The 26,730-nt window shown below is 47.1% G+C and overlaps 1 protein-coding gene and 1 long non-coding RNA gene across 4 annotated transcripts; one reads left to right on the top strand and one right to left on the bottom strand.

Moving 5' to 3' along the window:
* The first annotated feature begins 68 nt into the window (after positions 1-68).
* On the top strand, positions 69-6,834 carry LOC311611210. The gene is made up of 2 exons (XR_014793088.1): positions 69-2,683; positions 2,717-6,834. It is a non-coding gene; the product is annotated as an uncharacterized lncRNA (long non-coding RNA).
* Positions 1,982-26,730, bottom strand: SOCS7 (suppressor of cytokine signaling 7). 3 transcript variants are annotated; one of them, XM_084863122.1, is made up of 10 exons: positions 25,575-26,730; positions 17,927-17,991; positions 15,166-15,270; positions 14,615-14,716; positions 13,631-13,761; positions 12,996-13,164; positions 10,103-10,231; positions 9,396-9,531; positions 8,877-9,025; positions 1,982-7,519 (listed from the first exon to the last, which is right to left on the bottom strand). In XM_084863122.1, the coding sequence occupies exons 1-9, from the start codon at positions 26,528-26,530 to the stop codon at positions 8,905-8,907; spliced, it is 1,914 nt and encodes a 637-aa protein (XP_084719248.1). In that variant the 5' UTR covers positions 26,531-26,730; the 3' UTR covers positions 1,982-7,519; positions 8,877-8,904. The 3 variants fall into 3 exon arrangements, with proteins under 3 accessions (XP_084719248.1, XP_084719246.1, XP_084719247.1); XM_084863120.1 differs by lacking the exon at positions 14,615-14,716 and having other exon boundaries at positions 25,575-26,669; XM_084863121.1 differs by lacking the exons at positions 14,615-14,716; positions 15,166-15,270 and having other exon boundaries at positions 25,575-26,669.

The following is a 26,730-nucleotide window of genomic DNA, read 5'->3' on the forward strand; positions in this document are numbered from 1 at the left end:
GTCAAGTTGAGGAGTCAAGATTTTCCTCTCGATAAGTAAACAGTCATTGGCGATTTTGTTTTAAATATATTTTTATTGATTTCAGATTGCAGAGGGAGAGAGAGAAAAATCAATGATGAGAATCATTGGTCAGCTGCCTTCTGCATGCCCCACACTGGGGATCGAGCCTGCAACTCAGGCATATGCCTTGACCAGGAATTGAACCATGACCTCCTAGTTCATAGGTCAACACTCAACCACTGAGCCATGATGGCTGGGCTCATTGACGATTTTAAACTAAGGAAGTGACCTAAGTACATCTTTATTTTTAGAAGGCCTTTAAGAAGGATCAGCGAGGGGAAACATGAGATCAGTTGGGCAATTGTTGAATTGTTCAGGTGAAAAAGGGGACTGCCTCAACTAGGATGTGGCGATGAAAGAGATGCGTGACGAAATCACAGCTTAAACGGGATAACATTGCAGCCAAAATTCCTCTGGGAAGCCTCTTGGGAAGGAGCTTCATTAGAGAACGACAACCCAGCTAGTGCCTCTTCAGAACTAGAATCAACTCTTGTGCCTCTGACACCAGGTGAACATGGCTGGTCTTCAGGAGCCACGTGGCACAAACAGGCACGGGAATCATTATGCACAAGCTGCTCACACTGGGAGAGGCTGGAGGAAACCAACATTCACTTCCTACCTCGTCTGCGATCAGGCGGACACACAAAGGAACGGAGGGGAAATCCCTGCACTATTGCTATCTGCCACATGCTTATAACTGAATTCAAGTAAGTTAAGTATGTGTAGGAGACACCACTGAGAGGAGAGATGGAGCAGCCTTTGTGAGAGAATGTTAAAAGGAGAACGCAGGAGATGAAGTGGTGGTTTCAGGCTTGAGGGGTGAAGGGGATAGGAGGTGGTAGTTTAATTTTGGGTCCCCCGTTTCCAAAGAATGCCTTTCCTTCCATGGGTCTATCACCCAAGTCAGAAGAGACTAGTACCTCTTTCCGAACAAACCAATCCCAACATGAATGGTGCCAATTTGAAGTGATGAAAATAATATATACAGACAACCCATTCCGGAACTAATCTACCTTCAGAGATGCACAAGGATTCCGATTGACCAACTGTGTCCAACTGGTAGCTGGTCATTAGAGCACATGAATTGCTGATTCTGACTTAAGCATGTTCCCTTGTAATGCTGCTCACAATTCGTAGCTCGGAGCACCTTTTCTTCCAAAAGGAGAGAGATCTTCAATCAGGAGTTAATGCTGTTGTTGACATGCTATATTTCATCCGACCTTGAACCTGGGACTTGTGAGCTGACGGGACCGGGGATTCCCAGCCTCCCTCCTTGAGGCACGTCTAGTCCGTAGGAAATGCAGCTTCTGAGAACTCTGGTTTTATTTTACTCAGCATGTTTCCCCCACTGAGGATGCAGCGAATTTGCAGAAAATTCCCCAAAATGGGCCGAGCTGGTATATTGGCCCTCTCAGTGGGGAAGTTGGTAATGGGCTGGGTGGGAAGGTGAAGAGGAGACTTGAGTGGCCCCAAGTACAGACAGTTGTCAGAGAAACATACATGAACTTTTTCTCCCCAAGGAGGACAGCTCCAGTAAATGAGCTAGAAAGGCAGAGGGATACAGATAAACGTATGAAAGAACCTTGGCTGCCAGCCTAGCTATAAACTAGGAATGACTATGTTTTAAGATAAAGCATGAGCCCACACACACCATGCTCACCGAGCACAAAGGCTGAGGCATGAGAAAGCTCCTGCATGTCCTAAGGAAGGAGAAGGCGGCTTTGAGCAGCGGTCATCAGACTCAAAATACGTTTTCCACATCTCTAACTCTGACAAGCCGGTTCTGGATGTGCTCTAGCTGACTGACATCACAGGGGTTCCCCAATCCCTAAGATGGGCCATCTGACCTTAGGGGGTATGGTGTGAGGCGTCATATGAGATGGGAGAGGGCCTGAAAACCACACACTCGAATAACATGAAATAATTTCTAAACATTTTTATTTCAAATCTCTTTTCATCCCTCCCCAAAAAGACATGGGTCAGTACAGCAACCATAAAAAGGAGATACAAACACAAGAGTCAAATGTCTCCCGCACTGACACTTACAAAAAACTGGGAATTGTACATGGGGTTCCAAACAGGACCTGCAGCAGCTACTAATGTCCCTTTACAAGAATCAATCATGCCTATTAATACAATATATACAGACAACCCATTCTGGACCTAATCTACAGGGACATCCCACCCACCCCCTCTAGCCCAGAAAAATACCAAAACACACCCAAAGTGCATTTGTTTCATTTATATCAAAACATCTCTGCCCACCCCACCCTCAGCCCCTCCCACCCCATTTAAGATTGGCCTGCAAGTCTATTTTAACCGTTTAGTAATTTTTTATAGCTTATGAAAATAAATTATACAGTAACTATTTTAATAAATTAAGCCCAAAAAGGGAGAGGAAAGGAGGAAAACCAAACGGGAAGATAGAAGCCAGGCCACGCTTTGGCTTGGAGGCAGGGCTATGGGCGGCAGGTGGGGGCTGAAGGGCAGAAGTGGCTGCAGGGGGTGTGGCTCCCCTTTGGTGAAGAATCGGCAACTGCCCAGGCACAGAATGACACCCGCCTCGAGCTTCTTAAAAGTAACCACAGAAAGTACAGCAGTGGCTAGGCCGCTGGCAGCACCAGTCTGGGCGTTCCAATACCTGGCCTGCCCACAGCCTGGTGCCTGGGTTACGCTTGACCCTTGGAACAGGTTCTGGGCCCAACAGCGAGGGAGGGTCCCTGTTGGGCGGAGCACCAAGGATGGAGCAGTCAGACCAGCCTCCGCTCCACCTGAGCTGGGGAGGGGCTTAGGGTGCAGTTCTGAGCGGGGCTGGGATTACCCTGGTTCTGATCAAGAGTGCCCTAAGCTTTCCTTGCACTCTATTTCCAGGGGCAACTATGAGATCGCAGTCCAGCTGCAACCAGACATGCATGTCTTCCGCCACGGCTGGCTGGCTGCCTTTTGCCTGCCCCTTGATGCAGAGGAGGGGGGCTGGGAGATGGGGAGGGAGCAGTTCCAGGTGTCCTCAAAATAAGATGAAATGGGTGTGAAGGCAAGTCACAGACTCAGCATGCAGGACTGGCTTTCCGGGAGGTCGAGGTGACGGGAAAGAGTTGGAAGAAGGGGGTGGAAAGGATGGGAAGGAAACAGGAAAGAAATGGACAGCACCTACACCAAGGAAGGTCAAGAAGGGATAAAAAGGACAAAGACAACACAGAATCTGCATGTAAAGAAAGGTCTTTCTCTGGCAGATTAGTCAATATTTTAAATACAATTCATTATTCTATTTTTCTAGCCGCAGCACCCAGTCCCCAGTGCCCGTCTCTGCGGTCCAACCCCATCTTCCCAAGGCTTTGCCCTCCATCTGCAGGCTCCTGTCATTCCGTGCTGACAGGAAGGCTCCCATGTCAAACAGGGCAGGTCAGGCGGCTGGCAGACCTGCCTCTGCCTTCTTGAGCTTTGTGGCCCAATAATCTGATCACGATCATGGGGGCGGGGGCGGGGAGGGGGGGTCACATTTTTTTGTCTTTTTCTTTTTTTAATAAAAAAGGTTTTACTCCCCAGGAGCAAATAAATCATTTTGAACTACTAATAAACACTGCTGCAGTGAAAAGAAAGATGGCTACATGTATGCAATAGCACAAATTCAGTGTAAGAACAGCTGTGTTGACGATTAAGAGAGAAAAATCATTCATCTGTTCCCCCTTCCCCACGAGACAGAACCAAGAGGATTCCCATAGGGAAAATGTCTAACTCAAAAGCTCCTCCCTTACGGACAGGGGGCATGTCATTCTCTTAAAAGTGGAAAACAAATGGCAAGTCTCCCCCAATGGAGATGCTCTCAACACCCCAACTGGTGACAAGACTTCCACAAATGAAGACACACACTCACACATGTACACGCTACTCTCACACTGCCACCAGCAGCTACAGGGCTCTCCCAGTGCCCAGTCCTCCAAGCTCAGGGCTCAAGGCCAAGGGAGAGGCAGCAGGGCAGACAGATGGAACCTAAGGGAAAAGTCCACCCCCCCCCCCGCCCCCCTGCTGAGCCCTGAGGGCTCCTAGCAGGCCCAGCTCTCCTGGGGGCTCTGGGTGAAGCGGAATGAGCAACCGCCCCAGGGCATCAGCTCCACTCCAGTCTCACACCCGGATCTGGGACCACTAGCCGCCCTCCCTGCTCCCAGTTCCTGGATGTGCACTACATGGGTGTTCGAGGCCATCTTAACATCATTCCCACCTTAATGAGGGGCCTGCAAAATCACTAAGTGAAAAGCAGAAAAGAGGCGGAGGAGCATAGGCTGGGGGAGGCTGATGGGTGCAGTCCTCGGCTCAGACTCCAGTGAATACACATTCACCATAACGAGGCACAGGCAGACCAGGCCAAGGTCATCGCCAATGGTCCCAAACTCCCAGCGTCACCCATTTACCTAGTCCCTACACCAACCCCGACCCTCCTTACTCATGTGCTCCTACCCCAGCACAGAGTTTCAAGTAGTAGCGAGTTGTAGCAGTAGTTGTCGCTAGCTCACAGCGAGGAAGGTTCCAGAGGAGTGGGCTGCAGACAGAGTACGGGGAAACAGGCTCCCTCAGGTGTGGAGGGCCTCAGGGGACTGACCCCACACTGAGCTATGGTGAGCCTCTCTAGGAGTGAGCCTTTTCCAGTTTGTGACTTTAAAATACAACCAAAAAGGAGTAAGCACCCTCCGAAGACTGCATTCCAATGAGCACTGCCCAGAACTGGCAGAGGAGGGGGTGGGCCCAGCCAGAGATGAAGGGGAAGTGCTGCCCACAGGCTCTGCTCCTGCTCAGCTCACTCTGAGCAGGCTGGCACCTCCCCACACCTCTTCCTCCAGTCTGGTGGAGCCTGTCGCCCCTTGCACTCCTCTGTCTTTAGCCCACCCTCCTGAGGAAGGACTGGGCTGCAGCCTGGGCTGTGACTAAACACAGACAGATCTCGGACACAGATGAACACCATCCTTCGCAGAAAGGAGGAGGACAGGGTGAGGCTGGGCTTCCTCAGAGGGTTTGGACTTGCACCTGAGCACAGGAAATCTCTAACAGAAACCCTGGCACACAGAGGGCCCGGGAGCTGCCTCCCTCCCCCAGGCTGCCCTGAGAGCAGTGAGGTCCTTGGCCATGGGCAGGAACCCAGGGGGCTTCTGGCCTTGGACCCAATCCTAAGCCCTCAGCAGTCAGATCTGCCCATGCCTGGAAGTTCCGGTCTAGACCATGCACTGAGGATGGTTCTGAGGTGCTTCCGCTCTGCGTGGGGCTGTGCACTGCTCATTCAGTGCACCATGCAGATCTCTGCCTCCGTGCTTCTGGCTCCTGTGTTTCTCAGCTTATTGTCCTGCCCTCGCCCACGATCCAAAGCCTCCCCGCCTCAGCTTTCCTACACCATCTGTCTACCCTGATCTTACCACTCCGAATTTCTTTAAACATGGGCCTCATTCCCCAATTCTTCCCGTGTGGCAGTCATCTAAAAGGTCATGAAGGCCAGATACCATGTCTTCCACTTCTTGTGTTTTCCTCAATATCTAGCCCAGAGCCAGGCAAACAAATACTAAGAATAGTTTGTAAATTATAGCCAAAAAGGTTTTTAAAAACATCCCAGGTAGCTGCACACCAGCCCCTCAAGGATCCCAATGGATTCCAGACTTCAGGCTCCAGTGGTGGGGGTGAGGGTGGCACTTTCTGCAAGATGGCAAATTAATCTGTACCCTCGAGAAGCAAGACTCACAGGTCAAGTCCATTTCTGGGGTCACAGTCTTAACTGATTGGTAATACTACCATGGAAACCATAAAGAGGTACCTTCTAACAAGCCAGAGGCTGGGCTGTGTTTATGGTTCACAGCTCCCTTTGTGGGCCACCTCTTCAGAGGCCAGTAACAGTGCACACTTCCTCCCTGCTCAGCTATGGGCGAGGCCCAAAATCACTGGGCCTCACCCCAAGCCATCAAGAAACCACAGACCTGACAGTACTATTTATCTAATGAGATGAGACAGAGATAAGCGCAGGGGAAGCAAAAGAGGCAGTCTAATGGAACACTACTGCAAAAGAGTAGTAAAGACCAAACAGCTCAACTTTCACATTTTAGTAGCAAACCTTTCCCCAGAGTAACTCTACATAAAAGCAAACGCATAATCTTACATGATCTGACAATGGCCTGCTTCAGAGAAAATTGAGGACTATTGAAAAACACTGGAGTTTGTCTTCCTCCTTCCCACGTCCACTGGAAGACTGGCAACTCTGAAATTAGCATCTGACAGAATCCCAATGAAAGGAGGGCAAACAGGATCTGACTCTGGAAAATGTTTGGGTTGCCAGAAAGAACACAGGGAAGTTAAGCCCTTTCCACAAGGGGGACAACAGTGATAACCATGAGACGTGGCGCCCTTCTCCTCTCTGATCTAAGGACATCCTGCTATGGCTGAGACACTAGAGAGCTTTCTGCAGGAAGAGCACAACCATGACAGCTTCGTTTCACAGCCTTCCTCCAGTCCCTCTCATTAGCTGACAGACATCCGGAGGTAAGAACACTGGCTCCTAAGTCATGGGTACAGTTTGCCATTAAGAATCTGGAGGCATGCTCCATTAACTTTAGCAGCATGATTGGAGTGCTACTGCTCAGGTGATGAAAAAAACTATTGCCTTGACAGCTGGCGAAAGCAATAGGAATGACGTGACCATGACCAGAGTGAAATGTACAGTTGTCTTGGGGAACAGGTTGAGGATGGAGAAAGAACGAGGTTAACTTGAGGTCACAAAGCTTAAAAATTAAATAAAACAAATCCAGCTTCTGTGAGAGGTGATTCTGAAATCAGGTTCCTAAATTAAAAGGATCCAAGGAGTCACTACTTCCCCCGGCTGAGGCCATCTGCCAGTCTTTGTGCAGTCATCTTCCGAGACCACCCACCTCCTTTCTTCCCCGCTCCTACTGAAGCTACATATGCTAAAGAGGAGCAGATTCTCATCCTTCAGAAACTCTAACTTCATCTGCACTTGATTCCTTCTCTCCCCTTCTTCAAGGTCAATGGTGAAGACTCGCACTCTGCCTTTGGCACCAGCTGTTTGACCGGCACTGGCAACCCCCTCCCCAGTCCTTCTTTGGACCTGCTCACCCTTCACACCACTTCCAATCCAATGGGCGCGAAACCCAGCTGCCTTTGAGTTTTCCATATCAAGAAATGTAAATATCCAAAACAAATATCCAAAAACAGGAACAGTGTTGAGACTTCTTCCAGTTTTCCAGGAGCTCATCCAGTTCCAAGACACCAGACGGCGGAATGGGGAAGGTTGGAGCCTCACTCAGACAGTGTGGTTGTGTGCTTCTTCCGAGCCCCAGGGTGGTGAGGGGGACCAAAGTCTTTGCACAGAGGATCCCAACCCTTCCTGTTTCCTCTTGGTTTTTTCTCACTCCTCTTTTCATGATACCTTCATCTGGTTCTTCAAAACTGGAGCTTGGCAACCAAATGCCTAGGGGGGAGGAGAGGTAAAAAAATTAGAGTGGTTCAACAGAGTGGAACCAGAACAGAGTGAAGGAATAGCTCAGCCTCTGGAGTATAGCTCAAAAGAAGAATGGAGCCAAGCACTCCCACAAGCACTGTAGCTGCGGGGGATGCAGCAACAGCCTCTGTCAGGAGGCCTGAGTAGCCTACAACAGGAATGCCAAAAACTGGTTCTAACTTCCCTCTTTCCATTTCCCTTAGTCCTTAATTTTCCACCTATTTCCACCGAGGCCTACCTACTAGGACTCTAGGGATTAAAAGAGGAGCTGAGCCCGGCAGGCGTGGCTCAGTGGCTGCGAGTCAACCTATGAACCAGTTCAATTCCCGGCCAGGGCCAGGGCCAGGGCCAGGGCACACTCCTGGGTTTCGGGTTGTGGGGTCGATTCCCAGTAGGGGGCCTGCAGGAGGCAACCATTCAATGATTCTCTCTTATCACTGATGTTTCTATTTCTTCCTTCCTCTCCCTTCCTCTTTGAAATCAATAATAAATATATATATATTTATATATATGATTTACTTATTTTCTTAAGGAAACTTCACACTAAAGAAAGATGGGGATGGATTGTCAAGCACCCCATCACTAGAATGTGAGATTGTGCATGTAAACCCACACTACCAAAATCACTATTCTGTGGGAATTTGGTCCCTACTCACCGCTACTTTTCAATGCTCACTTTAATGAAATTTAAAAGACTAATTAGAACTCATCTGCACAAACCAGCTTTCCATGATGTTTTATGGGAAAACAAATGAGTAGGACTTAGTGTAGAATGGTAGAATAGCTTCTTATATAAATGAATTCCTTCGTTAATTCACTCATTCTATTGAACCATTTACTTCTCAGTGGCCTAAAGGGATCTCTAAAGAGGGAGCTGTTTTTCCTCTACCCCTTTCCGAGCCATGGGACACAGTGGAGCTCTCCTTGAAGTGTATTTCTATTGCAATTAAAGGCATGTCTGCGTTTCCTTTGATGAAGACTCCTTCCTTCCATTTTGGCTTCCAGCTTTGCACATCATTTGTGCAGCATCAGGGAGCTCAGCGCAGTATGAGAGAAGGCTGAACACTTAGTTACACGTGTGTCCTTCTCCTTCTTCATTTCCAGTAGTTAGCCTGCACGTTATTGGCAAACATATTCTTCTTTAAGTCTCCCTGCTCTTTTCCAACTGGGGTGCCCCTTTGGGGTCTCTGTTATCGGATGTGGTAACTGTGGGCAGATGTTTGGATACACACGGGATGGCAGGGGGAGGAGAGAGGGAGGACAAGGCCCATGCATGATGACAACTGCCCAGGAAGACATGGCTGGACGAGAGGCAGAGAGCTCATACCCTCAGTAGTGACCAGCAGGGCCCCTCGCTACGTGGACGGTTCCACCTCTTGCTTCTGTTTGGAAATCAGCTGCGCCTCCTTTAGAGACAGGTACACCTCTTCCTGAGGATCATAGTAGTAGAACTTTCGGATATAAGAGATCAGAGGTCTGTAAAAACATAAGAGGAATACACACAAAGTGCCATTTATGTAGATTGAAAAGAAAGACCACCTTTGTTCAACTCTTCCTTCTTTTCAATCCCTATATGGTTGAGACTATACCAAAGACTTTGCAACCCTAACAAAATTCCCACTTTCTCACTTATTATAGTTCTGTCTCCTTCCCTCTACCTTCTCAGAGACTGACACACACCTTCCTCCCTCTGGCTGCAATGGAACAACCGTCCTAGTCAGGTGTCAGGACAAAGGAGAAGTGAAGCCTGTGAACCTGCCAGGCCTGCCTGAGAACTGGCTTGCAGCCTCCCTAGCATTTTTAAGTAGCCCTCCTTCCTGCCCCCGCCCTACAGACCGCATCGTACTTAGGCAGTGGGAGATCCGGGATGTGATCGATCCGGACGAGCTGTCGGATTCGGAATCTGCAAAGGTGCTGCAGGGATTTGACGTTGCTGAATCGGGACACTGGATAGAGCAGCTGGACTGGAGTTGGTGGCAGTCCTTCAAGAATGGAAACCAAGAGGAATATTCAGTAGGAACAATGCAGCTGTCTTCCCTTATGAAGAGTCCAGGGAACACAGTTCACCTCTGTGTTCTGTGCTTCCACCAAGACCGCGGATTTCCACCTGCAGAACTACAACTACCAGATTTCACTCCGGAGAACCTATTCTCGGCCCTCACCACTGTCTTTCCAGTGAACACTCTTTTACCTTCCCTGTTCCGTGGAAATGAGCTGAGAGCTCTCACCTCTGTTTCACATGTAAGTGTAAGATGCCTGGATCAGGGACAAGGAGACCTCTCAGAGTGCAAAATATTCACATGATGCCTGGACAGCAGAGGAAGGTTCCGTTTTCTCACTCATGTGGTTAGAGAAGCTTCCCATATGCTGAGGGATTAATGTACAAGGGTAGGGGACTAACCACTGGACTCTAGAAAGAATGTTTCCTATTAAGAGCCAAGAAAAAAGCTTTAAGCAAGAATGGCCTTTTTTGTGGGGGTGGGGGTGCATTTTGATTCTATATTGGACTATGCCCAAGTAAGTTGAATAATTTTATAACAGCCACAGCCATACCTGGAACCCTGGATCTCAAGAAATAGAGAAACTTCCCGTTCTTGGAGTGCATGATGGCTCTCTTAATGAACTCCACCACCGACTGACAGCGATCCTCAAACTTGGGATGACACCAGAGGCTGAAGGTTCCTACCAGTAAACATCAAGGAGAGGTAAAAATGTAAAACATTTTCAAAAGATATGGGAAGCTGGTTTGCACATTTTTATGATTCAGAGGGCAAGACTTTATGGGCAAGCTGAACCAGAAAAAGGTCCCTGAAGCCACCTGTTCCTACTTGTTCTATAGTTAATGGAAAGAAAGACATTGCCTTTAATAAGACACACATTAGGTCTTACAAGGCTTTTGTTAAAGTAAATAATAAATTCAAGTCAGGAAAAAGATATAAAAATACCTTTTTTTTAATTTCTCTTAGCAATATTTTTTTTCTGATATATCTCCTTAGAAAAGAAAAAAAAAGAGAAAAAAATAAACAAGTGGGACTATATCAAACTAAAAAGTTTTTGCATAGCAAAGGAAACCATCAACAAAACAAAAAGACAACCTACTGAATGGGAGAAGATATTCACCAATGATACATCCCGTAGGGATTAATATCCAAAATTTATAAAGTCACACACCTCAACACCCAAAAACCCCCTAACAAATCCAATTAAAAAGCAGGCAGGCAGTCAATGATTTTTTCATATATATATATATATATATATATATATATAAAATAAAAAGCAGGCAGAGAACCTGAATAGACACTTCTCCAAAGAGGACATACAGCCCTCTCCCTTACTTTCTCCCCCTCCCCTCCCCCTCCCCTCCTTCCTCCCTCCCACTCTATGAAAAAGTAATGGGAAAAAATCCATATATATATATATGGGGGAGGGAGAGAGAGAGACTATGTACGGTGTCAGGTACATACTAGATTTATCAAGGGGATCACTCTGTAAGTTATATAAATGTGCAGTCACTATGCTGTACACCTGAAACTAATATTGAATGTCAACTGTAATGGGGGGGGGGGGGGAAGATTGCCACAGCAAAAGCGAGTTTAAATGACATTCCCCTCAAAAAGACCTAAGTCTTCAAGTATTCATGGGACAGCTGAAGAAAGACAAGAAGAGAGGTTTTGTGAGTACTACCCATTCATGTATGTGTTGGGCACAAAAAAAATCAAATTCTAAGTCTTTCCTTTAACTTCTAAAATTCTATGCCCCAACATGTTACAAAGATCCCACCCCAAACTTCAAGATCCCAAAGGTGAATGGGAATCTGAACTCCCAGGACTTCAAACAAAACAACTAAAGCTCTAAATCCAAAAGAATCACCCACAAAAGGGAAACTAAATCACTCAAGAAAACTGCGGATCTGAGTCTCGCTAGCTACTCTTACAGTATCACTTAAAACGACAAAGACAAATGCTCCATTGCAAACTGGCACTAAAAGGCCCACAAGGCTTCTACTAAAAATTCCATTTATTCAAGAAATAAAAATCCCTTTGAATAAAAAGTAACTGGAGAACCATTTGAAAGAGCTCTCTCATTCCTGGCATCTCACCTATCAGGAATCTAGAGGTCAAACATTTATTCCCATAGTCTAGTCATTTATTTTAAAATGGGTTTATAAAAATACTTCCCTCTGAAATGCTTTGTTTTGCATTTGTTTGTCTGATGTTTGCTTTTAGAAACAGCAGGAAAGTAGGCAGTAGTCTATCCCACAGTGATCTAGCTAATTAATGCTCAGATCTTTAGACCGGAGTTCCTTTCTCTTCCTGCATCGCTAAGACAAAGGTGGAGGCAGAGGAAACCATTCTGACCTAAACAGCTACTTACTGCCTCACGAGAGAAGCAAACCAAATAAATCCAGCAGAACACGGCTGGAGGCAGAAAAGACATGGTGGTGCCCAGAAGAGCATGCGATGGATGTCTAACACAGCTCACTTAAGGTGGTCACACACGGGAAGAGTGTGAGAGATGGGAGAGAGAACACGGCTGGAGGCAGAAAAGACATGGTGGTGCCCAGAAGAGCATGCGATGGATGTCTAACACAGCTCACTTAAGGTGGTCACACACGGGAAGAGTGTGAGAGATGGGAGAGGCAAGCCCCTAAAACGCCCCAAAGTTCTCCACACTTTTAAAATTTATAACATACGCAGGTATTTCAACAAGTGATATATCGATATCATCCAGTCCTACCACCAATGATGTCACAAGTTTCTGGCCCAAGTTAAGCAGAATGCCCTGCTGCAGAATTAATCCAGAGTGGTGTTAAACAAGTCACCTTACAGACATGGCGGCGACATGAAGCACAGCATGACCACACAGACCATGACTACTTGGGAAGCAGGTAGACAGTCCACAAAGCAAGTTGATTTCACAGACTCTTGGAGTTCTGATGACTTTTTCCTAAGAGACTACAAAGCTGACCAAGAGAGAATTATCATCACCATGCTGACTGGCAGAAGAGCTGATGTACGATCAGGCAAAGAAATTCAGAACAGAACAGTCCAACATCAACACTCGTCTCCTTTCCATCCATACGATTTAAGAGGAAGTATCTCTAAATGTTAAGTTTAATTATGAACAAAGTTGGGGAGAATTTGTCTGGGTTATTTCTTTTTTTACCAGGAGAGTTTTACTGGCTTTGTTCTGTTCTTCACTAGTCTTGTTTAGGCCCTCCTATTTAGGAAACAAGATGCTGAAAAGACTTTTAAATGGAACCCTTACTCTCATCCTTACCCCTGCCAACTTTTCTTTGTGACTGAAATCAGTGCCCACATCAGCATTCAATTGACTCTATGAGATTCTTTCTCCATTTCACAATTCCATTTCTATGAACCCTTCCTATGAAAAAGTCAAATAGCAAAGGCAGAGGAAGGCTTCCCCCCACACTAGCACCTCTTACCTCTGTAGTGCTCCATTCTAGTGTGGTGGGTGATACCCTGTGATCGAAAACTGAGGCTCAGGATATAGCGAGGATCAGAGCTGTCTCGTACCAGGAAGGAACCATCTGGTTTCCCTTTCAGCTTCATCTCTGCATCTTCCCAATTCATTGGTCCCCAATACCAACCACACTATCAAAGATACAAAGGGGTCAAGTGGTTAACAGAACAGAGAAATGTCAGTGTTCAGCACAATCGAGCTTACCACAGGAGAACCCCACTTCCAAACATTTCAGGAGGGAAAAGCTGTAAGAGCAATAAACATCAGGCTCAGTATACTTTTAACTCTCCAAAGCAGAAGAAGAATTCTACAATTCCATTACCACGGCTCTTCAAAGAAGAGAAGAGGGACTGGAATCAGTTAACCTGCTACGATCAGTTTAGACTAAGTAAACATTTTCCCAAAGGAAAGGTCCCAAGCCCTAGGTTCAATTTTACAATATATTTTATGCAATTGATAACAGAACCATCTTGCTTTGTCACTATAAACACAGAGACGAGGAAACTACTCTCCCTCTAAAAATAATAAAAAGGGAGTCAGATACAGAACTAGGGAGTGGAAGAGGAGGAAAGCCTCCAGTGCTCAAGTGCTGCCTACCTTCTCCAACTCTCGAAGGCTAGCTGCAAAGCTGCTCGAGTCGGGCCGGTAGAGGGGACACTGGAAGTGCTGGGGGGGCTGGCTGTGCAGGGATTCAGCTGCTCGGATAGGAGCAATCCTTGGAAACGCATCTGTAAGGCGAGAGAGTGGTGGTCACTTGCTTCCCCTCAATGCTCCCAACCACAGTACACCCTCCTCCCAAAACAGAGATGCTAACTGAAGGGGGGAAGCCATCAGAAGCTAAGCTGGAAGGGTGAGAGCCAAAGCAGCGGGAAGGAGCTGATGGGCGGGGACAAGAGCTGTGTGGGCTGTGTAAGCTATGGAGGATGGGTGAGGGCACTGAACCCCAGGAAGGGGGTGGGGAGCTGCTCACTAACCTGACTAAGGTGACTACTTCAGGGCCTTCACCAGCCTAGAGTGATTCCAACTTCTCGCACCTCGAGGTGAAGTGCCGGTAAAGCAGCCTTGGAAATAGTGCCTCGCTTACTTGCCCAGGAAGTGTAACCATTTTGCCAGGCAAGTAGAAAAGAATGCCGATTTCGTTCATTTTATTCCTTGGGTACTGGAGGCTGGCAAAGCAGGTATGGGCTACTAAATGCTTGCTACGTATTTACAAGGCTGCAGAGTCAGTACTAAAAGCTTAGAAAAACCACAGAACTTTGAAAACCAGCAATATATTAAACCTCCTCACTGTCCTGAAATTAAACTAGTTTCCTCAGAGATGTCTACTCAAGGATTAAAAACCAAAGTCTCAGTGGCAAAAAGACGAAAAAAATTCAATAGTCTTTTATCTCTAACAAAAATCAAATTCAACTCCATAAATAAAAACAGGTTAAAAAATCAGTTCTTGGCCTCATTTTCAAGGAGTTCTATAAGCTTTCTCATAAGTTCTGTTATTTCCATAAATAGATTTCTCCCATCCTTCAAAAAGTTTATCATTTGTACTCCCAACTCTTGCAAGTCTTGTCTCTAAGCTAAGCTAACCTGGGGCATGGGGTGGAGGAGGCGGAGGTAGGGGGAAAGACTGCAGGGAAGACCCCATCGGAGCCACAAGGACAGATGTAGGCAGCGTCCCACTGATATCATCTAGAAGAGAGAACAAAAGCAAAAGATTCAGAAATATGAGCACAGACTGGGCAAGGTGAAGCAGAGGAGAGGGAGAAGGGTCATCAGGCTGCCCGCTGGGGCAAGGTGGCCTGACCTTCACCCTATCTTTCTGTACAGAGGGCAACAATCCTCTGAATCTGGCTTCCTCTGCAGGAGAGTAAGGCTATTCTTAAAGCAGCCCACTAGCTGTAGATTCAGGGTAAGATAAATGCAGATCTAATCAATATATGGATAATAAATGCTGTAATAGCATGCAGGTAAGACACTCATTCAACCGCTTAAGGAGATGACAGGGTGCTGAGAAAGGGACAGGGAATAACTGGTTATCATTGGAAACCCAGGAGCTTGTTTGGCTCCTGGCAAAGAAAAACAGACCCAAGCACTCCCACTCCCACTATAGCAAGAAGGTAGAGTGGAGGAGACTGTACCTAGGAGGCTGAGGCTTCTTCTCGGAGGAGGAGGGGGAGTTGGAGGGTGCGGAGAGGCCAGGCCCCGCTGAGAGATGTCCACATCCACAAGCGATACTGTCTCACCTGAGGGATTCATGGAGCAAGCGCGTTAGAGAACACCTGCCCAAAGCGGAGGCCAGAGCAAAGGAAAGCAAAGGGCAAGCGAGGGAAGTAAGAGTGGTGGCTCTCAACAAGCTCAAAATCTAATGCTCCCAGGGCTGGAATCACCCCCTAACCACCTGGGAAGTCAATTTTCAATGCTATCATTTCTTTACCATCTTAATGGTCAAGGATTCTTTAAGGATAAAAACATGGACTTGACAGTGGGAAAGTCAAATAATTGTGATTGTGCCACTGACAATATAACCTTGACCAAGCGATCTTCTTTATTCAAATGGAAACCACACCATCTATTTTTAAAGACTTGTACACTAATTTCTGCCTTAGGGAGCAAAGCAAGCAGCTCGTTACAAGTCCAAGTGGACATAGAAAGCAAGTGCCAGAAACGTAAGAACTGCATGGTACACGCATGCAAATAAAGTCCCACGGTTAGCCCTGACTTCTTCCTCAACGGCTTTCCATGTCTAGTTTTCAGACTATTCATTCATAAGAGAACCCGTTTCAGATATGAATTAGTTCCTAATAGCTAAGGCTACAAAGGCTGGAAAGTACATTTACAACCCCAATAATTAACTACTTCCACAGCCAGCCAAGAGTCAGGTAAGCTACGAGGAAGCTTCTCAGTAGGAAGTTGATTGGGGGTGGGAGGTTAGGAAGATGACATGTGGTTTCTCTTTACTTCCCAGCATGTGACGCAGTCCTGTTCTCTGCCGTATACATTCCGCCCAGCCCTGGCTCCTCTCTCTCCATGGAGTCACCAGACGATGAAGGGTATTTTATTAACTAAGGTTGACAGCCAAAAATAGGTCAGAACTCGGGATTTCTCTAATTTGAGGGTGTTATTTCCAATATCTTTCTCTTATTCGGGAGGCTCAATTAGCCCCTCAGCTGGATTTTATTATTATTAAAGACCAATGTCTATAATAGAACCTAATACACAGTTTTGACTTTGTTGTTTGTTTGTTTGTTTTTTACAAAGTTCTTGATCATAGATTAAGATAAACAGAAAAGCTCTTCTAAAAGTCATCAGTGGAAGTTGTAGTACATACTGGACTCATCACAAAGCTTATCCAATAACCTAGATGCCCAGAGCAATGCGATGAACCCAGACAAGTGTGCCTCCTGAAGGGTCAGAGAGGTCTAGGTTGTAGGTATAGTATCTCAATAAAAATATATAATTCAAAGGAGATAAGCTGTGTGAAACAAGAACACTTCAAATCTGGGTGTTCCTTACTTTAGAGAGGAAACAATTATTAACCAGAAAGACATATTACTACATAAGATTCTTTAATTCTGGCCCTAGCCAGTTTGGCTCAGCGGAAAGAATGTCTGCCTGCAGACTGGAGGGTCCTGGGTTCAATTCCGGTCAAGGGCACATGCCCGGGTTTCGGGCTCCATCCCCAGTAGGGGGCGTGAAGGAGGCAGCCAATCAATGATTCTCTCTCATCACTGATGTTTCTATTTCTTCTTCCTTCCTCTCCCTTCCTCTCTGAAATTATATATATATACACATTTTTTTTTAAAGGAAACTCCACACTAAAGAAAGATAGGAATGGGTTGTCAAGCACCCCATCACTAGAATGTGAGATTGTGCATGTAAACCCACACTACCAAAATCACTATTAAAAAAATAATAAAAATACATTTTAAAAAAAGATTAATTCTGGGCTTGAGGTATAATAAAAACAGAGATCTCCTTCTTCACCTGTGCCTATTACAGGTACCAGCACACTTGTCTGACAGCTCATGGCTGTCTATGTAGTAAGGGCTGGGGGCGGGGGTCCCACTAGCCTGCTTAACTCTGGAAATGTCTATCCCTAATCACAATTCCTCCAATCATCTCTTTGAGGGACACAGCACCAAAAGAGTTTGAAATCGGAATTATTTTTTTAAAATCTTCTCAGTCACAATCAATGAGCATCCAGTTTCTAAGACTTGAAGCAATGTGCCAAAGACCTTCTTTTAAGCAGCTTATTCAAGCAGGAGCTTCTCATCTGACTGACACAACAAAAGGTCTCCCTGAAAAAGTTCCCCATTAAAGAGAAGGGAGTTGCCCAAAGGACATTCAACCGCTTTCCTACTTTAGCAACTGTGTTCCTTGCAGTTACATTATAGACTTAAATTAGCCACCATGAAGAACTCTGACAGCTGCAAGAACTGCTACCCCCTAAAATGGGTAAGACAAGAGTTCATGTAATCCCCTTTGCCCAAAGTCTTTAAAAATAGACTAGATAATCATGGGCCGTGTTTATTAGATAATCCATGAACTCCCTTGGAGGCAGACACAGGAATTGTATGACTTCTTAGGAGTCCTTCATGCATTGCGAGCCTATAAATTTGTAATTCCTCCTTTTAATTTATAAGTGATGACCCTGAACTAAGGTCGGCATAACTGCCAGGGTCACTTAATTACCAGCAAGCAGTCACTCCTCAACCTATAAAGCATCCAAAGCCAAGAACACATTCTACACCATAAAAACAGCCCCTCCCAAGCCCAGCAGGCAGGGAATGAAGAAAATAAGCACAGTAGGCCTGAAGCTCCCTCTGCAATGCTGTTTCCTGACAGGTCTCAGAACACTCCTGCTTTCAGGTGACAGGGGGAAAAAAGAGATCACCTTACCTGTGAACAGGGGGCTGAAGGAGACCGGAGAAAAGGCACTTTGAGTTCTTGTCAACCTGGGTTTCCTAGGGGGTGAAGAGCACAGAGAGAGTAAGGGGTGGGGGTGGTTAAACCTCTACAATACTCAATTCCATGTGCACTGAAAAACAAAGCAAACCCAGTCATTATCAGCAACAGTTTGTAATAAAGCCTAAAATTTAAAGGGGGAGAATAAAACAATTAAGGCAATTCCTTAAATAGATCTGGCTACAGAATTCACTAGCCTTCAAAAGCATGAGAAATCCCTTTGGATCTCTCCTCACCCACCACATAGAATGAAACACCTTGAGTGGTAATTAGCAAGTCTATTTCTAGAGGAAGTCAGAAACACAGTTTATTTTCATGTGGGAACCAAGGAAAAGCCTCTTATCTGACCAGGTGCTTTCCCTTGGGGCCTGCTGCTAGGAGAGCAGGTCCCAAAGTGAACCAGAGAACATATTTGGGTTTGAGACCAGCACTGCAGGACGCACATGTCATCTTCAACCACGAAAGACACGCACATGGGGTAAAGCCAGCAACTAACAAGGGGGCTTCCCTATGTTATGGGCTCTGCCTGGCACCCAAACCAGATGCCCCTTCTCCTCTCTGAACTGCCAGTCACACAGCTCTCCTTGTGACTTCCCTGGGAAGCTGCTCCAGGGAGCAAGCTGGAAAAACCCAGATCTCCTGTGAAAAGAGAGACTTTCTGGCTAGAAATGTGCTAAGTTCAATACTTTCAGTAATAAGGATAAATTTTATAAATAAAACAGTGCACATTATTTTAAAAATCACTCAGGATGACTGAACTGACGACCACTAGTCAAAGACTTGTGGAGGTGATGAAAATATGTTACATCTTGATTGTGACAGAGGTCATGATGACTATTTATCAAAATTAATAGAACAGCCGAAACCGGTTTGGCTCAATGAATAGAGCGTCAGCTTGGGGACTGAAGGGTCCCGGGTTCGATTCCGGTCAAGGGCATGTACCTTGGTTGCGGGCATATCCCCAGAAGAGGGTGTGCAAGAGGCAGCTGATCGATGACTCTCTCTCATCGATGTTTCTAACTATCTCTCTTCCTTCCTCTCTGTACAAAATCAATAAAATATATTTTAAAAAATTAATAGAACACATAAAAACGATGAATTTTAGGTGGTATTAAATCCTACCTCAATAAACTAGTCTTTTAAAAAATTCCCACCACTGAGCCCACTGTATGGGAGAACATATTTGGCAATGATACATCTGATATCATTAATATCCAAAATATAAAAGGAACTCATACAACTTAACAAAAGGAAGACAAACAATGCAATTAAAAAACGGGAACCAAAAAAATGGGCAAAGGACCTAACTAGATACTTCTCCAAAGAGGACATACAGATGGCCAAGAGACATATGAAAAGATAAAGTCACTGATCATCAGAGAGATGCAAATTAAAACAACAACGAGATATCACCTCATACCTGTCAGAATGGCTACCATCAACAAATCAACAAATGACAAGTGCTGTCAAGGATGCAGAGAAAAGGGAACCCTAGTTCACTGCTGGTGGGAATGCAGACTGGTGCGACCATTATGGGAAGCAGTATGGAGTTTCCTCAAAAAATTAAACATGAACTACCATTTGACCCAGCAATCCCACTTCTAGGAATATATTCTAAGAAACCCAAAGCACCAATGAGAAAGAAGGTATGCACCCCTATGTTCAGAGGAGCACAATGTACAATAGCTAACATTTGGAAACAGCCCAAGTGTCCAACAGCAGATGAGTGGGTAACTGTGGTACATTTATACATGGAATACTAGGCAGCAGTAAAAAAGGAGAATATCTTACCCTCTGAGACAGCATGGAGGGACCTGGAGAGTATCATGCTAAGTGAAATAAGTCAGTCAGAGAAAGACAAGTATCACATCGCACTCATATGTAGATTATAAGTAACAAAATAAACCGATGAACGGAGTGGATCCAGAGTCATGGGAGCATGGAAAAGTATGGAATCTCAGGGGAAGGCGGGGGAGAATAGGTGGGTGGGAGGTAATCAACCAAAGACCTTGTGTGCATATATGCTTAAGTTATGGACACAGACAACAGGGTGCTGAAGGCTTGGCAGGGGGGCGGGTGGAGAGACAGGTTGGAGGGGGTCAATGAGGCAAAAGGCAGTCATATGTAATACTTTCAACAATAAATAATTATAAAAACAAACAAACAAAAACTTTGCACCACTGACTTGAGGGTCTTGTAGCTGGCTGACCTTCCAAAATTATTCTCATCCAAAGGACTAAATGAAACTTCAACTGCACCAATGTAGGAAAGGTGAAGCAAAGAAAATCATATTTAAAATTATTTTATTTTAGATCTTTATGCATGTTTTAGCATAGATATCTGAGATTCTCAGAATTCAATTCAAACAAAATTTTAAAACCATACTGTAAAGATCTTACACAAAAATAGCCCAGAAGCTAGATCTTTGCTCCGGAACTCCCTCCTCTGCAGCCTCCCTCCATGCTGAGACTCAAGAAGTCTAATGATGGTGCCCATTATAAATGCCCATCCACGGCGCCCAGGGGAGAAATGGCTGCATCATACAAGACACAAGCATGCATAGTCCCTGTGTATAAAAGTTGCTCATGACCGTCTGCAGCTTATTTCCAACACTCCAGAGGGCTGAAATAGAAAGTTAATTCCACTGGACATGAACTTAAGACTGAAGAGCTTCCAAACTGGCTTTTATTTGGTAACCATGGTACATGGAACCCAGCAAGGAGAAACCTAAGCATTGGTCTTCACAGGGTTCACACCTCAGCCACTTGGCCGCGTGCCTCTTTTCACAGGAAGCTGCCTTCCTCCGCCATCTGCCCATGCCGGGACGAATCTCTTCAGTGCCAGGCACTGGAGAACGGCAGTGCCCGAACGCACACAGCTTGCGGAGGGAGGCCTTCTCACTCCGCCTCGTCTCCTCCCCCGCCCCAGCATTTTGAAGAAGGAAATCATAGTTTCTAGGATCTGGAAAAAGAAGTACATATGAATCTAAACCCAGGCAGAGGCATTTAAGAGCCCTGGGATGGGTTTTTCCTGGCACATAAGGGGCCTCAGAGCTGGAAGCTTGGAGAGGTGGGACTGAGAGGCTGAAAGGCTAATAATGTTTCTCTCTCTCCAGGAGACTCTAACTGAAAATCCAAAGCAGTTTCTGTCTCAAGGATCCTGGGAGCATTCTAATGGCAGTCAGTCATGAAAAGACCAATCTAGATGACGATTAAAAAACAAAGCAAGGGAATGATTAACGTAAAATTGAGGACAGTGGTTACAGTAGCTGCGGAGATATAATCAGGAAACAACACACAGGGGTCTTCAAAGGTAACTGATACATTCTATCTGCTAAGCTTAGAGATGAGTGCCTAGGTATGCATTTATTATTATAGTGCACACACACACACCTTCTTTTGTATATATGGAACACTTAAAATGATAAAAGCTGGATATGCTGTGTGTGTTTTTTAAAGCACGAATGTTGGGATAACATTTTTAACTAACCTTTCTATAACTCATTCCCATGTTATATTTCTCCCCACATCACCTTGACAAGCATTAGGGTGCAAAGTTAAGCCACTGTAACCGCTAGTGGGCGATGTGAATCTTAGTAGCAAAAAGACTTGGGGGTGGGGTGCAGTAGGATGGGGGGGGGAGGGGGGCTATGCCTCAGTGGGTGGCAGGAGACCTTAGGCAAAGGTCTTCTTTGAGGCTAAGCTGTCCTTTGTGACAGCTAAGCATTGCCTGTGCTGCAGGTAACAGAGGCCTCCGTCCTTCCTCACTCTGAAAATGCTAACTGTGTGGCAACAGCTCTGTGGGATAAAAGGAGTTAAAAGAATTAGACTAGACAGGCGACAACACACTGATATAACCATTGGCTACTTTTCAAATTCCTCGAAACCTAAAATATAAACAATGAAATAGCTATGCCTTCCCTTCCTTGTCCATTAATCTCCTCTACTGATGCCTTGAGACTTGCACGTGTTCTTTTCTGGAGTAACTTCCAAACAAGAATGTCCAAATACCAGGCTTTACAGCCGCAAGTTACCTCTGCCCCTGCTAAAGCACACAGTGCCAACTCAGCCAGCCTGTGCCATTTTCAACACGTCATAAGCCAGTGTCTGTTCATGTGCTAAGGCACAAAAACCATGTGTTCATTTTTAGTTCCAATACACAGACATCTGTGCAGCAAGGTCAGATCCAAAACTCCATCATCAACCAACTAAAGAACCTATAGAGGGAACTTTCAGGGAAAAGCCAGAAGGTATAGTGCAAGGTCTAAAACCTTAGTACTGATGTTAGCAGGGGAGATATTAAGGAGTGAAAGATACAAGACTCAAATGGACAGAGATTTCTGAAGCCAGGCTGCTCGTTCCAAACAAGAGCTGCCAATCTCAACCACAACCACTTTGTGAAAATAGTTAAAAAGATCAATAGAGGTATGGACCCCAAACTCAGACACAGAGTCAGAACTTCCTCACCACACCGTACAATCATTTTGCTCTCAGTATGGCATGCTATTTCTTAAAACTACCCCCTTGGACCTGAAGACCCAAGGCAACAGAGAAAAGGATTTCTCATGTTTGCCAATTCTGTCCACAACAGCAGGGCCCCAAACTGATGCCAAGGCAGCCTGCCTCTCTTCCCAGAATTGTATCTTCCCCCAAAAAACAAAGAGAAAAAGACTACAGAACTGTTCTCCATTTTTCCACCTCGCAACTTATGAAGATCGATACTAATAGCCTTCGTCATTAACGGGGGGGTGGGGCGCGAGACTTAAACAATGAAACTTTACAACCAAGTGTGTATTGAGTGATAATTTTTTAAAAAGTCAGATCAAATACCATTTCTCATCAAATATAAAGGAAGACAATCAGCTCAACATATGTGAAACAGAAAAGGGAACTTCTCTGGTTTTCCTGAAATAGCAATTCTATATTACACTGCAGCCCTCAGGCACCAAGCCCAGCTCTGTGAATTCAGCATATGTGTAAAAGGCTTAGCCCAGTTCTCCACAACAGAAGCCTGATTAGCTGGTAGGCCCATTTCATCCTTTGATTCAAGAGTTCTCTAAGCTAACTCAAACCAGGTTTAAGACTCCAAATAACCAGGCAGGTCCACTTAGCACACTCTAAAACATCTGAAAGGAACTAAAGTTTTTCTTAATGTTAAAATATGGAAACTGTTAGCCTTATAAAATGATTATAGGAAGTATTTTCTAGTGATAAACTGTGGGAAAGGTAGATATTAAGCAGAGCAAAGAGAATCATGTCCAGAGGTTACTATTAAAGCCCCAAATTATACAGCAAAGGCTCCAAATCATTAAAGAGGAAGGCATATACCTTCTGGCAAGAGACTGAGACTTCTCACAGCTTCCAGGTCCTACCAATCAAAACAAGAGAACAAGCTAAATACCCAAACTCATTCTTCCTTCCTTCGGAGGTGCAGATCCATAGAAATCACAACTACCCTGGCCAGACTTACCAAGTTTCTCGCAGCTGCGAGGCTGCCAGCAAGACTGGCACATAGGAAACTGTGTAAGAGCTAACAAGCAAATCTAGCATTAAAAAAAAAATAAAAAATCACCAGTTCAATCCTATTACTGCTCCAAAGCACAAACTATTCCATCTCCACTTCTCTTGTCTTCACTTTATTCCTACAAGGTCAGGATAGGGAGCTAGTTACTAGTAAAGAATAAAAAGAGAGAAAACACAATTGGCCAGCATCCCACAGCTGCTGCTGGAGTTCTAAATGGAGTCTAGGTGTTCACACTCTCTGTCCAACAAGCTGCCTCCTCACAGCAGTCAGCCAAACGCTCGTACACAAATACCTAGCTCTTTTCCAATTCATCAGAAAAAGCCTTTGGACCAAAAAATGTAATTCTCCAGTGCCCTGAACTAAGCTTTGCAGATCTCCAGCCCAATGTGCTCTGCAGCAGAAGTCTGTATTGTGCTTAGTGTGAGGGTTGGTGACAGAGCAGCCAATGACCATTAAATTCTGCTTCCAAAGGCAAACACCGTATAATGTTCTATGCCTTTTCCTCTTCCTAATCTATTAGACGGGGCAGCTAATTTCACGCCACCCCTCGTATCTAGCGTCTCTGGAATCCCAGACCAAGGCCTGGTCAATATGGAACAAAGGCAGGACAAATCACAAGAAAATTAGCAATCCGTCCTATTCATTACCCACGGCTTCAATCCTGCCCTCCCCCCGTATGAGGAGAATTTCATCCATTCTGGTTAAGTGGAGCATCGCATGCAGAGCCTACTACAAAAGAGCTGTTTCAGCAGCCACACACTTTTTAAGACCTGAGCATGAGCTCACTGGAGGCAAATGCAGACACAGGTCTACCTGAAGGGGTAACATGCATCAGCCTACCGATTTCTTTAGGGACGTTTGGTTTGACACCCAAATAAGCCCCTGCACAGCTGTTCCGAAAGGGCAGCTACGTCAAAGGAACCCCACACTTCCCTTTTGGAGAACCCAAGTTCCCTTGAAAAGAGAAGTCCTGGATGAGTGGTCCCCAGTCCAGGTCCTACTTCAGATCAACTGGGGAGCTTTTTAAAAATCAAATTCCTGGGCCCTCAGACAAGCTGATCTTTCCTCGAAGCTCCCCACGTGATTCTGGTGCACAGAGTTCTCAATCTGTCGTCTACCTGTTCTTCAGCCTCGGGCTGTGGCTGCCAGTGTGTCTCAAGAACCCATCACATGAGCCGCACCAAAACCAATCCCAGCCTTTCTCAGAATCCGCTCAGCAGCACAAACCACAGTGGCGTTTACCACAAGGGAAGTCTCATTTCACCGACACAGAAGTTGACAGCTTTCTAAAGCAATATATACTGGATGATACTGAGCAGCCCACCCCTTCGGAAACGCAGGGGGAAAAACCTCAATGTCTAAGTTTGAAAGTTTCATCCATTCACCTGGAACTCAGGCACCAATACTTACACCTCAGACTTAGAATTCTCACATGGGCTTGACAGCAAAGCTGTTTTCCAGTTTCACTGACAGTGCTCGGCACACGGGCTTGCGATACCTCGTACATAAGAGCCCAACGAGGAAAACATGAAGCCTTGGTGTTGCGAGGCCCAATTGACGGTGGGCCTACAACTCACCGCCTCATTTGTATGCGTAGTGTGAAGGGGGTGGGGTGCTGGTGGAGCAGAAAGAGTAATCATAAGCAAGGTGGTCAAAATGCAACACCAACTTTTTGTCTCCAGCGATCGCTTTGTGGGTGCGAATGGCAGGCAGACACACACCTTGGGGAAACTTTAAAAGCTGGGCCAGGGTAGGGGTGGGGTGGAGGCATGGTTTCAAATCATCTCCGAGCGAGAGAGAGAGAGAGAGAGAGAGAGAGAGAGAGAGAGAGAGATATATGCTAACCAGGTGAGACATACCAAGGGGAATGAACGAACTCAGGATGAAAGCTGTTTCCCATCACTGCCTCTGACCTAATGAGCGATGGCACCACCTTTAGCCCCAATTCTCTGCCTCCTTCCGATCGCCACAGCATAAGAAACTGTCAGGATCTCGTTAGGATAAACGGGAAACGAAGCACAAAAGGCACGTTGCCTGCCAGGCCCCCAGCGGGTCTTACCTCCCGGCGTCCAGCTCGCGGCCGGCGGAGCCCCCCACGTCCGTCAGGCTCGCGGCCGAGGCGGCCAGCTCCCCCGCAGGCCTCTTGCCGGCCCCGGAGCCGCCGCCGTGGCAGCTCTTGGTGCGAAAGAGGCGACTGAGGCGGGTTTTGAGGGAGCCCTTCAGGGAAGGGCCTGTGAGCGGCCGGAGGGGCCCCGGCGGCGGCGGCGGCGGGGGAGGCGGCTGCGGCTGCTCCCCTCTACTCAGGCGCCCCGGGGGGACCAAGTCCTGCAGCGGGAAGGGCGCCGGGGGCAGCTCGGGGCCCGGGGGCTGCAGCAGGAGCCGGCCGCCGCCGCCGCCGCGGCCCGGGCTGCTGAGCTCCTCTTCCGAGCAGCTGTTGGTCTCCAGGCTCTCGGCCTCCGACTCCAAGCCCTCCAGCACCAGCAGCGCGTCGCTCGTCTCCGTGGGGTCCTCCCCGGCCTGCGGGGTGGCGGCAGGCGGCTGGGGCTGCGGGGCGGGCGGCTGCGGGGGGCACGGGCACGGGCAGCAGCCACCCACCGCCTTGACCCCCGGCCCCACCGGCTGCCGGAGCCCCAGAGCCGCCAGCTGCGCCTCGAGTCCAGCCGCCGGGCCCCAGGTCCGCTCGAGCGCCAACCCCGGGGGCAGGGCCTTGGGGTCCAGGGCACACCGGTGCCGGGGACACAGCAGTTCCGAGGGTCCTGGCTGCGGGGCTGCCTCCGCGTCCTCCTCCTCCGGCGGCCGGCCCACGTTGCGGAACACCATCAGCTGCGGCGGCCGGGAGCCCCGCGCACCGGGCCGCGCGAGGAAGGACGGCGGCGGGGGGCCATGGCCCGGGGGCGGCGGCGGAGGGCCTGGCTCGGGGGCCGCCTCTCCATAGCCGAGCAGGCGGCTCAGGACTCGGTACGAAGCGGCCGCCGCCGCCGCTGCCTCGCCATCCCGGAGTTCGGCCCCCTGCATCGGGGAGAGAGGGAGGGAGGGCGGGCGGCTGGGAGCCGGGCTGGGGTGGGGACTAGGCCGGGCCCCGCCGGAGCCCCGCCCGCCACGGGCCCCGGAGCGACAGCGCTAACGGCCGCCGCGGCCGCTGCCTCATAGAGGGGGGCGGGGGGCGCGCGGAGGCAAGCGCAGGACCAGGCCGCGCGCCGCCGCCGCGGAGGACG

This window comes from Pipistrellus hanaki (genome assembly GCF_964339955.1).
Source record: "Pipistrellus hanaki genome assembly, chromosome: 16".
NCBI classification, from domain to species: domain Eukaryota; kingdom Metazoa; phylum Chordata; class Mammalia; order Chiroptera; family Vespertilionidae; genus Pipistrellus; species Pipistrellus hanaki.